General features: G+C 30.2%; 1 protein-coding gene across 1 annotated transcript; it reads right to left on the bottom strand.

Moving 5' to 3' along the window:
- Window positions 1–8802: 8802 nt before the first annotated feature.
- Window positions 8803–12599, bottom strand: LOC111007784 (F-box/RNI-like superfamily protein). The gene is made up of 4 exons (XM_022280259.2): window positions 12237–12599; window positions 11836–12041; window positions 11597–11690; window positions 8803–10433 (listed from the first exon to the last, which is right to left on the bottom strand). Exons 1-4 carry the CDS (start codon window positions 12411–12413, stop codon window positions 8970–8972), a joined length of 1941 nt encoding a protein of 646 aa, XP_022135951.1. The 5' UTR covers window positions 12414–12599; the 3' UTR covers window positions 8803–8969.
- Between the last annotated feature and the right edge of the window lie 2400 nt (window positions 12600–14999).

Raw genomic sequence — 14999 nt, 5'->3', positions numbered from 1 at the left:
GACCAAGTGAGACAAGTCAATATGGGGAAGTATAAGCTGGCCTGGCTCTGATCTGGACTGTCGGAACTCCACATTGCTGATGTGGCCCGATTGGTGGATTGGATTTAACACGAAAAATTTTCTAGTCTTATCATGCATACTCATTTTATTCATTAAATATAACGTCGACGTCTTGTTAGTAATAATGTGGAGTCTACTAATATTAAAAGTTATTTATAAAAATAAAAGTGTAGTGTAAATAAATAGAGCAGGGTGCTCTCGTTGTACGATAATTTTTTCTATCTAACGCAATGCTCAAAGGTTCATCGGTGTGGGAACTTTGAGGGGCCGGTGATGTGGCTCCCTTATGTTTGTGTCTGTGGGACCCACGGAAATATTTGGTATGATGGCTAAAAGAGATCCTAGGATTTTTAAAATTGCCTCATTGGTGTGAAATGATATATATTTTTTCTTTCAAATGATGTGCTTAAATACTGTATATAATCAGACTTTGAAATTAAAGCATTTTAAAGATCATACAAATCTTTTTAATATATTTTAATGAAGCTCGCCAATGCAACAGTATCCCTATTATCTATCATATCTTAAATGAGGAATTTTGTTTTATGTTAGAGTTCAGTTTTAATTTCATCTATGATTTTAAAAGTTTTAATTTAATATATATGATTCGTATTTAATTCCAATTTTGGTCATTTAACATAGTTTCAAAATTTTTCTATGATTGTAAATGTTTCCTTTGATATCTATGTTTTAACTGTAGGTAAAACACATTAAAAAACGATTATGAAGTTCAACCAAATTACATGATACAATGTTTTTTAGTACAACAATTGATGGTGGGGAGATTCGATTTCATAACCTCTTAGTCTAAGATATGTACTAGTTATCGCATAGGACAAATTTAAACTAAGTCTAAACCATAAAAATCAAATTAAAAATTTTAAAATAATATGCATCAAATTGCAACTATATCGAAATCATGAAGACAAATTTAAAATTTAACGTTTATCTTTCCAGAGAGATTTCAACCATGTAAACGATTCTCCTTGTTGGATAATTACAAGTTGCACCCATAACTTACCAAATTTTCAAACTACACAATCTGCTTTAAATTTTCGTATAGTTGATAAAATTTATATATTTATACCATTTTGTGATCGTTACTATATTGATAAGTCTGACACGTGTAAGAAAAATCAAATCAATCCTATTAAATTTAAATGGTCAACTAAAAAAAACTATACATTTAGTTGTTGAATTTTGTCAAATTTGAATTAGTTAACATAGTGTGGCAAGTAATTAAACACGTACATTTGCGAAATATAATTAAACACATAAATGGCACAAAACTTATTATTTCTTTAATATATCTACTTTTTTTTCGAAAAGATTTAACATATCTACTATGCCTGATATAATTAAACAACATATATAGAAAAACATCTTTTTAGTAAATAAAATTTTAATTTTCAAAAGTGAATTTGAGAGACATATTTGTCTCTTTTAAAAAGGATAGGATTAAATCTTCAATCGAATATCTTTATATTTATAATTTATTATTCTTAAAAATAAATAATTTATAAGAACTAAAAAATATATTATATCAAATGTATTGATTAGCAAATTAAATAACATGAATAAAAAATGGATTTTGATTGTCTAAAATAATTGAAAGTAAATATAATCAATATATTTTTTTTCAAAACAAAATAGAGAAATATATCACATATAATATATAACATACCCCTTAATAAGTATTTAAACTGACGTGTGATTGATGAAATGTGAATTTTGAAATGGATTGTTTTTCTTTTTTTAAATGACTAAGAAAATTTGTATACAAACTCTACAACTAAAATAGAATATTTTAGAGTGGAGTTGTAGTTTTTTAGTAAAATATGTTGGGGAATATTTTAAAGTAGAGTTGTAGTTCGGAGTATTTAGCGACTAAAAACAAATAAAATTACGGATGTCAAAAATTAAAGCAAACTAATTTAATTTTTACTTCACAAGGTAACTTTTACCTTATAAACTTTGTAATTTTTTTTTTTTGAAAATTATAAACTTTGTAATTTAGTTTAGTTAAACTTTAGACTTGTATAAGCGTTATAATTTTTACCATTTATTAGAATCTTGTTATCCTCATTAATTTACTAATTCCAATGAAATAAATGTAATAATCTATTGCAAAAAATTCTCAACACACGGAGCTGTACAAAGTAATGTACAAATTTGAAAAGATCAGTCACTTTGAACCTAGCTTATCTGATTAAGGTATATATCATCAACTAAAAAACTCGTTAGTTAAAATTCATATTTTCACATGTTGTTGAATTAAAGAATTTTTTTTTTTGAAAAAATTAATGTGCTAGATTGGTTATTAAATAAATGGTTAAAATCTAGAGTTGAATCCAGTTAAAAGTATGTAGAGATAAGAAAAAGAAAGGTTTGAATACTTGATATATGTATTTTTCCCTTTTAATTCATTTTGGTATTATATACTCTAAAAATGTGAGAACATTTTAATTCGTATACTTTCTAACTCCTACCTATTTTATTGTCTGTACTTTGGAAATTTTCGCTTTTATTATTGTAGTTTTAAAACGTGACTATTTTGATCTCTATATGAAAAAAATTTAATACAAATTCTAGACCCAATAGATATTAGTGATTGCAATTTAAGAAATTTATTGGATGTGATTTGATCAAAACGAACAAACTTGGACAAAAAATAAAATAGTATTTAAACAAAAGAAAAAAAATCCCAAAAAGCAAAGTTGGTTTAAATCTTGACCTTTCTAATTAATTAAGTTGGTACATTTATGATTTAACCGCCACGTCAACTGATAACCGCGGGAAAAAAATATCTCGTTGACAAAATAAAGTCACCGGTCACCGGATTCACAAGAGTCGCCACTGAAAAGTGAAAGGTTTCTGTTAAAAAAGGCAAAGGCCGGTGGAGGAAGCGCCAACTCCGGCCACGTTCAATGAATCCGACGTCCCCGTCCAGGTTCATTGCACCATAAATAATTCAAACGCCTCTTTATTTTTCTGTCTTTATTTTTTTTCTTTTTAGTTATTTTTCCAAACACTTTAAAAATAATATAATACACAAATACAACCAGAAATGTTTGGGAGAAAAAAACTGCTTCTATTCTAATTATGGGAAAATGTTCGAAATTAATGAGACAAAACCTCTTGTTTTTTATGCACTATTATTTAATTGTTTTTATATTTTCAGCCTTCTTTCCTTTTTCTTTACTAGCCTGTGAAAATTAAAGCATTTGATTTAAGGTTCATTACTTTTTTTAAAAAATTTTTAATTCCAACTTCCAAGATATATCTTAAACTATGTTCAAATTGATATTTATTATATTGATAACAATATTGTAATTGGATTGGTTCACTACAATTGGTTTCAGCGCCAGTCCAGTTGCTTCAATAGGATTGCTAGAAGACTCACACGACGAATATGTAAAGCGTCGCACTCTTCAGCAAAAAATTGGATTTAAAGCATTTGATTGGATTTCGTCGCTTGTTTTGTGACGTTCTTTCATTTCATCGCTTATTTTGATTACGAGTACAATTTTCGTGGCTACAACATTGTGAGGACCCATTTTTCTTGTGGTTGTTATTATCTAAATCCCAGCTCTTGAGTTCAATAATAGGAGGGAAAGTGCTTTTGAAATTTGGAGCACTGTTAATAGTTTTTATATTTTCAGCCTTCTTTCTTTTTCTTTATTAGCTTGTGGAAATTAAAGCATTTGATTTAAGACAAATTGCTCTTTTTGTTTTTTGTTTTTTAATTTCAAACATCTAAGATATATATATCTTGAACGGAAAATTGATATTTATTATATTGATAACGATATCGTAATTGGATTTGTTATTATGAAACCCTAGCTCTTGAGTTCAATAATAGGAGCGAGAGTATCTTTAAATTTGGATTTTTTAAATATAGTTCAGCTTCTCAATTAATTTTAATATTTGAACTTTTATTTTATTGAAATTGAACAGTGAAGTCAATTAGTTAAATTTTGTATCGTTTGAAAATTTGAAAATTTTGACTATATATGAAAACATTATCGTGGGTGATCAATGTTGTTTTTGTTGGTATTAATTTTTTCTAAGTTACAGTGGATGAATTTTAATTCGCTAAGTTTTGATATTTATATACTTGAACTTAAGACACCTTTTTCCAATTGGATTTTGTCGACTAAGTTGGAGTGTTTTTCATCTATAATAATTTGTATATTTCATTCGATTTTGATTATTCTGTTAATCCAATATGTGATTTATTGGTCGATTCATAAGTAATTTTTTATGAGATAAATATTTCACAACTTATACATCTTTAATTAATATTTAACATTTGATGAAGTTTAAAGTTTAATTTAGATTAGGATTTACTCACTAAACTAAATTAAATATAAAGATAAAACTGTTTTTTTGGTTAAAAGTCACTGCAATGAACTTGTAGGTAGTAGTGCTTGCAAAACGAGAAAAATAATATTGGATAATCTTATATGAATGGTTTTATATTAGTGCAATGATTATGGAATTTAGAATAGGATTGAAAATACTTTTAAAAATAGGTTAAAATACTAGTTTGGACCGTGTATTTTTAGTTTTGGTTCATTTTGGTTCTTATATTTTTTAAATGTTTATTTTGGTCACTTACTTTCGACTCTGGTTCATTTTAGTTTTTATATTTTTTAAATATTTATTTTGATCTATGTACTTTTAAAAAGTAATCATTTTGGTCCCTATTTTCAAGATTTTGACATGAATTCTACCGATAGTCATTGTTACATTTAAATAAACATATTAACTATAGTAATGTGTTGAAATTGTGATAGAAAAATGATATTAAAAATGAAATCAACGATCCAAAATGGTTACTTTTTAAAAGTATAAGGACTAAAACAAATCTTTTGAAAGTAAAGAGACCACAATAAACCAAAGTTGACAGTACGAGATCAAAATGAACATTTTTAAAGTAAATGACCAAAATGAACCAAAGTTGAAAATAAAATGACCAAACTAGTATTTTAACTTAAAAACTATGATTAAGTTCATGTACTAAAAGCTTGATTAGATTTCATATCTTGAAGATATGAAATCAATGTGTATAATTTTCTGTCACTTAGAGGTATTTGATTAATGGATTAAGTTTGTGTATAATTTCATATCTCAATTTTTTTTTACGATTTATATATATACACACTTTTTTTTAATAAAAATGTTTACAATTCATATGGTTGTGCAACGCAAAAAATATTACATGAATTGAGACTTTTCAATCTCTTATTTCTTAAAATAAGCTTATTAAAAATGAAAGTCATGTAGCATCTTTGCTAAATGAAAATTTGTAAAGACAACCAATCAAATCAATGCATAATGTATATTTAATAGTGCGAGAAGAAGTGTATGACTCTACAACATTTAGCTGCAATGAAAAGAGACGGGTGTCAATTACCGTTGAGTTTAGCTCATGTTGATACATCTATCGTAATGACGAATAAATGAAATATCATAAAATGAAAATTTTATTATCAACCCAAAAACAAAGCAGTCAACCCGAATATAGTTCAATTGGGTTAAGACACCTCTTGCACCAAAAAGACGAGGAGTTCGAATTTTCATAGTATTTATCTTTATTTTACTAATATGCACAAAATCGGTATAAATATAATTAGAAAGTCTTTTATTTTTGGGTGGTTTCTGTCAAATAAAGGAGGCCAATAAAATTTGAGATAAGATAAGCTATGTGAATTTAATAAAAGACAAGACCGTTGGTGTGACGTGGCATTAGTTGACCTGTCAAAAAGATTATGTTGGTCAGCAAGCTACAGCGTTATTAATTAACTTTTTTTTTTCTTCTTTCCAAATTCGCATGATTATATGGAAGATATTCTAATTAATGGGACCATTATTGCATTACCATAAACTTTTTTCCCTTTTGGTTAGCCCATGAATAATTTCACCCTAAAAAGACACAAGTTATGCAATTTGGGATAATTCTCAGAATCCAATTCTTAAAATCATTTTATTTCATAATTAATGTCTAATAATTAGTATTATTCAATTAACAAATTTAACAGAATATAATTCAAGTTCAAAATCTCCTCATTTTTAATGTAACGTTAAAAAGTATATATGTATTATTTTTTTAGTTCAATAACCCTCAAAAGATAGAGTCTAGTTTGGAAAATATAATAATATATATTTTTTGTTTCACTTACCCTTACATTATTATTATTTTTTACCGAAAATTATCCTTACAAAATAATTTGCATGTAATTTTTTCTACAGTTTCTAAAATTGCTCCTATTCCTGACTTAGTTTTTAAAATTTAAAATGTTGATCCAACTCCCCCTTCCAAATTGTCTTGAGCCCTAGCACCACCCTTATTGCCAAAATCTCCCTAGAATCCGGAGGTTCTATCAACCACTCACCTCCTATCCTACTCCTCCACCCTCACCTAAAATCTGCCAAAGTAAGCCTTAGCCATGGAATCCAAGAGCTTGTGAGGTACCTTCCTTAGGTTCTTTTACCTCTCTTTCCCATCAAGCCTCTTCAAGGAAGCTAGCTCAAGACCCTCTGGCGGATCAAGACGACTGACTGACCAAAGGGGGCGAAAGGATGGATCACCTGCCGATCTGTGATCAAACAAAACTATACCTGAAGAATGGTATATATCACGAAGTTTTAATGGGTTAAAAAGTAATTTTATACTATGAAAATTTGTAATTTGGTCTATTATCAATCACTACATAAAATTAACCGATATATAATAGTACTAATACAGAATTAACATAAGATCATAGACGTGAAATAATAAAAATTGAAGTGAAATTAGATTTTTAATTTTTAACGAAAACTTATTTTTGAGAAAAGAATATTAAAGTGAAAAAAATAGGAATAGGTTGTGTCCAAGAAAGAATCCACTAGACGAAGCAAATCATGGTGGAGATTACCGACAGACACAGACCCGTTTTCTAAATTAATTATTAATTAATGCTCACCTTTTTCATTACCATTTTCCATTTCTATGTCCAATCGAAACACAGTTTTTTTTAGTGGACAATATAGGATTTGTCAAATGAAACCTTTTTTTTTTCCTTCCTTTTCTAAATATCTCTCTTATGATTTCATCCAACTTTTTATTTTTAGTTTAAAGAAATGTGGGGTGAGAATTACAATCTTTAATTTTAGAAAATGTATGATGTGTTAACAATTTTCTTATCTTTTTTTTTTTGAACATAAATGAATTTTTGAAAAGTTTATTTTATTGTTGATATTTGAATTTTTATAAGATCTATTTTAGTATTTAATTTTTTTAAATGGGAAGTACTTTTTGTTTATATTGGTATTATTTTGTCAACATTCATCAATAATTATTTTTTGAAAAAAAATTCGGAACCAAATTAACAAAATAAATGAGACTAACTCTAGAAGAGAGGTCTTTGTTTCGAGTTATAAAATCACGTGGAATTCATGTATTTTCAAAACATATAAATTCGTGATTTTAACGACTCGGGAACATCTTTGAAAAAAAAAGGTAAAAATTTGAATTCTGAATGAATTATTGGTACGGACGCATCATTTGTCAATTGTTCTAAGATTCATGTTCAAAGGAAATCGAATTGTGATATTTTTCAAACTTTTTTCTTTCTTTTTTTGGGATTATACTAGAATGTGGAAAACGTTGTCGTACTATTTTATTTATTTATTTTTTCCTCACAAGAAAAAATTGTAAAACGTTGTCGTATTGTTTTGATTGATGTTAAATTTGGAAAATAGGCGATTAGCTGGTCTTGCCATATATTTGATTAGAAAAGGTCGGTTAAGTCTTCTTCTCTAATTGGGTTTTACTTTTAATACATTTATTATTTATTTAAAATAGATTTTTAATTATTACTTTAAATTGTTTGGCTGCTTTATTTGTCAATATAACTTTCTTGATAGATAAGCATGCCAGGTCAGCTGGTGAGGATTACAGTCTGAAATTTTGAGTTGCCTCATTCACAAATTAAGTAATATTCAAATAATTAAAATTGAAAGAAGCCAAGTTTCAGATTTAAAAATTAAAGAAGAACATGGCATAAACAGTAGAATTGAATTTGTTTAAATACCGATTAATTGAACTGATTATCAAAGAAATGGGCTTAAAAAAAAAAAAAAATTGCACGAGAATGACATTTTTTCGAATCAGAACAAAAGCCCACAAATGAGATGCACTTAAAGCTGAGAATAATATTGAGAGAGATGGAAGAATTTTGATTCCAATTCTCATCACTGGTGGCAGAAGAGATGTATACTTCAACCCTAAAAAAAAATAATAATAAATTTAAAAGTTAAATTAAAAATTATGTGATTCGAGTGGTTTTAAAAAGTATCAATTTAGTCCTTATGATTTGAATTTAGTTTCAATTCGATCCCTATAATTTAGATAAACTTCACCAACCATATGTGTTACTATATGACAGATTTTTTTCCCTTTTACATAGCAATTACTATGGAACACTTCATTAATTGGAAACTACCACTAGGGCATGAAAAGAGTACAGTTCCTGTTGACAGAGGAAAAGAATCCTCGAGGGGAAAAGATCAAGCCAAATTGAAGGATGTACGGTGTGAACACCATGTTTCGGTAACCAATTGAGAGCTCGGGGACATGCAGAACATCAAAGTCCGAACGATTACTATGTTATGACTATATTCTAGAGCTGAATAAAATATAAAAGAAAATATATAAGGTTTTTTAGGTGGCTCAAAGAGACAACCTATGGGGAGAAATTAAAACAAAACCTAACATGAATAAGCAATCCAATAAATTGTCTGTAACCATTAGACAAACTGGTTCATGTTGATGAGATGGAAATTACATTACATACAAAACCTACAATAAGAGTATAAATAGACATGATACATACAAATCCAAATCCTTCCATGGAATCATAGGATTAGCTTTGTGCATCATTTTCAGCATCTTCCATGTCATTGTGTTCCTCGTCCTCGTTCTCATTCTCGTTCTCTCCCTCACCGTCAAAGAGCCACTGTTCAAATTCATCCACCTCGTCATAGTGGTGCATATAGAGAACGTCTGAGCTATCCCACTGGTCGGCTCCCAACTCCTCGCCACGGCATGCTACGTGCAAGAAAGGTCTACTTTTGGATAAAGCCTCTACCAAGTCTCGATTTAGACTTCCCATCACACCCAACCATCTCAACCTCGGAAAGTACGGGTTCTTTAACCACTTGAATGAGAGCTGCGTAAGGCCACCGCAGTTGTACAAATCCAACAGCCGTAAGCTACTCCCACACCGGTTGTCTTTACTGACCCGCATTGAAGCTAGTGCCATGACCGAGGTATCACCAATGAGCGGGCATTGACGCATTCGAAGTTCGGATATTGGAAACCTGCTTCTGGCTAGTTGTAAAACTGCAGCATCAGACAGGTTGGGAAGGTTGGATAAATCTAATTCTTGCAGTTCTATTTTAGATAAGCCATCAAATAGAACTGTGATGGATTTATCTGTGAGCTTCTTGCAACCTCTAACAGACAAGGAAACTAGTGAACTCATAACCATGGGTCTTAAGTGAGACAATCCTGCATCACTAATATCAGATCCGTCCAAAAGCAATGTCTTCAGTTTCGGAATGGTACCAATGGCTTGAAGGGATTCGTCCCGGAGGTTTCTGCAGTCTCTCAAGTCGAGAAACTTTAGATCCTTGTTTAATGACAAATTCTTTACTGCATAGTTTGTTAGGAGACTGCACCACCTTAAGCTAACATGTTTCAAGGAAAGAGAAGTAGCAGAGATATCATGAAAAACAAGATCGGTCAATTGGGTTCCATGGAACACCCTAAGCTTGTTTAAATTAGAGAACGAGTGCAGAATCGTCCTAAATCCCGTGTCCGTAACGCGACAAAAGCCTCCAAGACAGATGCTTTCCAGGTCGGCACATCCATCAGCCATTAAGAGGATTCCAAGATCGTTAACTCTTCTAAAATAAGTTACAAGAAATTCCTGACTTCGCACCAAAGAGAGATGCTTCAATTTTGATAGCTGATTGATTTGTTGAAGGCCAACGTTGGTGAAGTCAAATGAAAATCTTGGTTCAATGATGGGGGCATCTTGTAGTTCCAAGTGAACCAAGGAGACAACACCTTTTGATATTGCTCCAACCATAGCATCAGTTATGCAATCTACTGAAAGGCACAATTTTTCAATGTTAGGCCATATGGATGGGCTGACACGATTCATAGAATTACTGATTCCCAAATTTTGGCTAAGTAGTTCGGTGACCGTCACAGAATATATACAGCCGATCTCAAGAGACGTTAGTGTATTTGAAGCCATAGCCCAGACTCGAGCAAAATTATGACGAAGGAAAAATGAGACATCAAACATCAGCGTTAACGCCTGTTAATACAGAAATCGAGCATAAAACAAACTCATGAGCCAAGTAAGAGCAAATTGAACTCAAAAGCAAGTATAAATCTGTAGTTGGGTCCAAGTTGACTAACCTATGACTATGAAAACCACTGAATTAAAGGTTAACATGTGTCAAATTATATCACATCCCTAAAGAATTTTTTTCACATTCAGAGTTGTATTTGCATAATATTTGTCAATCGTACATGATTTTAACACCTTAAACAAACGTGTAAGGAGAATACAACAACTAAACTAGATTGAAAAGACCTATCATTTACCCACAGACCTTTCTTCAGTGCCTCCTAAATACAATTTGTACCCTTTCTAACCACCTAGCCTACCAATTTTGGAAAGAAATAATAATTCAAAAAGCTAATGAATGTTAATGACAGAATTCAAAAAACCCACCCTGAAAGTTCTTAACCCCTCAAAGATGTGTGCAATACAAAGAAGATGAAGAAGACTTGGATCACCACTCCATTTTCTGCTCAATTTGCTGGGAAGATTTAGTGTAAGCTTTATCCTAGTTAGAACTTTCTTGGATCAAGCCCCATAGAACGGAAGATTTTTTAATGCCAACCTGCTTTGGTCCACATACATTCACACTACTCTCTAAGAGTTTGGAAAATGAGAAACAGAAGAGACACTGAGGATAGAAAGAGAGCCTTCTGGGATCATATTCAGTATAATACCTCCAGCTGACTTTCTTTAAACAAAGCTTTTATTCGCTACACTAAATTTCATTGGGTCTAGAGCTGGATGCTGATTGTTGGTCATGGGCCATACGGCAGTGAATTCGTTCCCGGGCATTGTACACACAACCCCCAAAAAGGAAGAAGAAGAGTAACAAACAATCATACCAACACTGCAGTTGTGCTTTCTAACTATTTTAACCGATCTGTTGTTTGTCAATAATAAACTTGGGACTTTGTGTGATAAATAAAGGGAAAGACACGCTAATTTGGGCCATATAAGGAAGTATCATCTTCTTGATTATGCCAAGATAATTAAGAAACACCATGCCACTCAATTGTCCTAAATTTTTTTGTTTTCGATAGGAAATAGAGGATATTTCATTAATTTTCTTAAAATAATTACTTAAATATTTCATTCAACATATTAATAACAGATATGCTTCCGAGTCTTACTTCCAACCGTGTGCAACCACTTAGTAACTCTTCTAGATCCGCAATATGAATTGCCCGACCCCTTTTTTCAGCAACTGAACTCAAATAGAGGGACCTGGAGGGAAATATCGACCCAAACCCAATAATAACAGCGCCATTGAAACTTGCACAGAAATCTTAAATTGCAATTTGACGGTGATGGAAATCTGATAAACAGCCCTTAATTTAGTTCAGCTTTTCGGGATCAAGATAGTTCATACCTTAGATCCTTGCAGCAGCCCCCGATCTGAGAAAGCAATTTCCCACTGAAATCTGCGCAATTATGCAGATAGAGCTCATGCAAGGAAGGCTTCAGCAGAAGCTGGATGGCCGAATCGTTAAGCTGACCGCAATCCACCTTTAGGCTTCTCAGGAAAGGGTTGGGAGGCAGCCGAGGCCTCAGAAATTCCACCGTTGGAGAAATTTCCTTGACGAGAAAATCAAACGCGATAAATTTTTTAGAACATCCCAATTTGAACGAATTATTGATAAACGACCTAACAGAGTAATTTCTTATGAAGGAGCAAGAGGGTGGGTGGGGATTTGCCTCTGTTTCATCTCCAGGGGCAGTGAGAAGTATAAATTAAGGATTGAGTAAGAAATTGAAGAAGAAGAGACTTACCAGGAGATGGAAATTGGGAAGAAAAGTGAGGATTTGGGAAGAACAGGAATGGAAGGTGGAGCATGTGCAGGCAAGTGAGGAGATGGAAGGCAAATCAAGCTTGGTCATGATGGTAGCGAGCACTGCAGAAGGTAGAAGATCAAGGCTCTCCACTCTGTGTTCTTCCTGGTTCGCCATTTTCGTCAGTTTTCTTCAACGTTGAATCGATGGATCTGCCTTCGGGATGTACCGTACCGTCGACGGGTATATCATGATTCAAACCCGAGATCCGACCCGGGGGCTTCTACAAAATTGCCAAAACTACCCCTAACTTCCAAGCTTAAAAAACATATTTGTCTAAATTTTAATTGCAACTTTTAGTGTTTGTACTCTTATATTAGTAGTTTTTTTAAAAATATTATATTAGTAGTTATTTGATCCTTAAACTTTAATACGTAACACTTTAGTCTCGATTGTTTAAATTTTGTAACAGTTTAGTTTTTACCATGAAAATTCTCATCAAAATTAAGCGTCAATTTTTATCATATGACGATTTAATTATTGTAATTTAAGAATAAATGTAATCCTTCGTCGATTTATTGATCTATATAATATAAAAAATTTAATAAAAAATCTCACAATAAGGACTAAATCATTACAAACTTTAAATTTCAAGGCCAAATTTGTCATATGCTAAATTTCATGGACTAAATTGTTGTTAATTCATTACTTTTGACAATGACTAAATCGTTACTCCAACAAAAGTACCATGACAAAAATGTTATTTAATTTTACTTTTATAAATTTAGGAAGTATTACCTTTTTTTTGTATTTTTTTAAAATGTTTTGATTGAAGCTTTAAATATTGCATATCGCATCAACATCGCCTTAGTTATCATGGTATTGTATAATCAAACTCAAAATTTTTACATCAACTTTTGTTACCGAAATTTGAAAACTCATTTTTCATGGGTAATAGTATAGTATTCATGTAAAAAAATTGGGTTAAATTGTGAGAATCGAGAATTTAATTTTAACAACTCTTATAATTTAAGGATGCTATTTTGAAATATTTAAGAGTTTAATTAAAAAGTTTTGTAAGATAAGGGAGTGTTGACCAAATTAAAAAGGCTAGGGTGTGATTATTACAACCAATAATTTAGGGATAGTTTTGTAATTTTCTGTATAACTTCTCATTATTCTAGTCTTACGTATTGTCTCTGCTTTCTTTCTTTCTTTTGTGTTTTTTTTAATTGAAATGTTGGACTAGTTTTCATGGAAGTTTTTTAATATAACATTTAGGGCGGTGATTCAAACTTAAGATATTTTGATACCTCATTTTTTTTAAGGATTTCAAAATCATAACAAATTTCAAATGAATTTTGCTGTTTGGTGACACATGATTTTGATTGATTTAAAATCTTACGTATTTCAATTCTTGTTTTTACATAAAAAAAAATTCCAATTAAAATGGTTGGATTTTTGCATAATTTCAAAATAAATTATATATTTAACCTTGTCATATTTTAATTTATACTTAATAAATTTAGATTAAAGGCTCAATAAAATTTTTATTTTCTTTTCATTCCCAACAAACATCCCAACAAAGAAATTTAATAAATTTAATATAATTAATTTTAGATTCTCATTCCAAACCAGATAAAAAGCTTTAAATCATTTTTTGGATTTCAGATCACGAGATTTAAAATCATTTGTTGGACTTTCTTGACGCTAACAGAGGGTAACTACGCACACATTGATATGATTGAAATTTATATTTAGTGCCTATCGAAAAAATAAATTATTGGTTAAAAAATACTTTTGATCCCTAGATTTTCATTGAATTAACAATTTTATCTCAAACCAAAAAGTACTAAAAAATAATAACAATTTAATCTCTAAACTTATTGTAACGATTTAATTCTTACACTTTCAAATCGGTAATAATTTATTCATTGAATTTGTAACAACTTATTCCATGAATTGGTAACAATTTATTGCCTGAATTTTTAGTATGCAATAATTTAGTCCATGTAGTTTACAGTTTATGAGGGTATAGTTTCTTATAAGTTATATGTGTAGATTAATAAATTGATGAGAGATCCAATGTGTTTATAAATAGCAAATACTAAATTGTCATGTGATAAAAATTTGACGCTTAATTTTGATTATATTTTTCAAGGTAAGAATTAAAGTGTTACAATTTTTAAACTATAGAGATTAAATTGTTACATACTAAAATATTACCAATTTGAAAATATATGAATCTAAATCATTACAATTTGAAGTTCATAAGCTAACTTATTACTTAAATGAAAATGGGCAAAAAGAACTAATTAATTTAAAAAATATAATATCTTATCATTGTTTTTTTAGTAAAAAAAAATCTTATTGTTTAAAATTAAATACAAAAGTTAATATTAACTCGAGTAGATTAAGTAGTTAGATGTGTGTAATTGGATCGACTTTGCTCATTTGAAATATAATATTATAAGAAAGGCAAATTATAAGTTTGATTAATAAAATTTTAAGATAGTGTCTATTTAATCTTTGTACTTCAGATTTTCTTTTTAATACATCTTTAATTTTTTGTCTGTTAAGTCATTAATTTAGTATTTAGAATTTAGATGATACTCTAACTATATTATTTAAAGATATGATAAAATTAACCTGGATATAGCTCAACTGGTTAGAACACCTATTTTTAACTAGAAGGTCGTGGGGATTCACGTTTGTACTTGAAAATAGAGAAAAAAATTACACGGTGAATTGATATGATGCAAT

Source organism: Momordica charantia, assembly GCF_013281855.1.
Source record: "Momordica charantia cultivar OHB3-1 chromosome 4 unlocalized genomic scaffold, Mcharantia_2.0 BLBB01000004.1, whole genome shotgun sequence".
NCBI classification, from domain to species: Eukaryota; Viridiplantae; Streptophyta; class Magnoliopsida; order Cucurbitales; family Cucurbitaceae; genus Momordica; species Momordica charantia.
This window is presented reverse-complemented; position numbering and strand designations above follow the sequence as displayed.

Bases quoted from the DNA above. Each gene is read 5' to 3' on its own strand.
- LOC111007784 (XM_022280259.2), bottom strand. From the start codon at position 12,413: ATGGCGAACCAGGAAGAACACAGAGTGGAGAGCCTTGATCTTCTACCT. The intron at 12,042-12,236 runs GTAAGTCTCTTC...TTTCTCGTCAAG, and splicing joins TTCCCAATTTCCATCTCCTG to GAAATTTCTCCAACGGTGGA. The intron at 11,691-11,835 runs GTATGAACTATC...ATTTCCCTCCAG, and splicing joins GGCTGCTGCAAGGATCTAAG to GTCCCTCTATTTGAGTTCAG.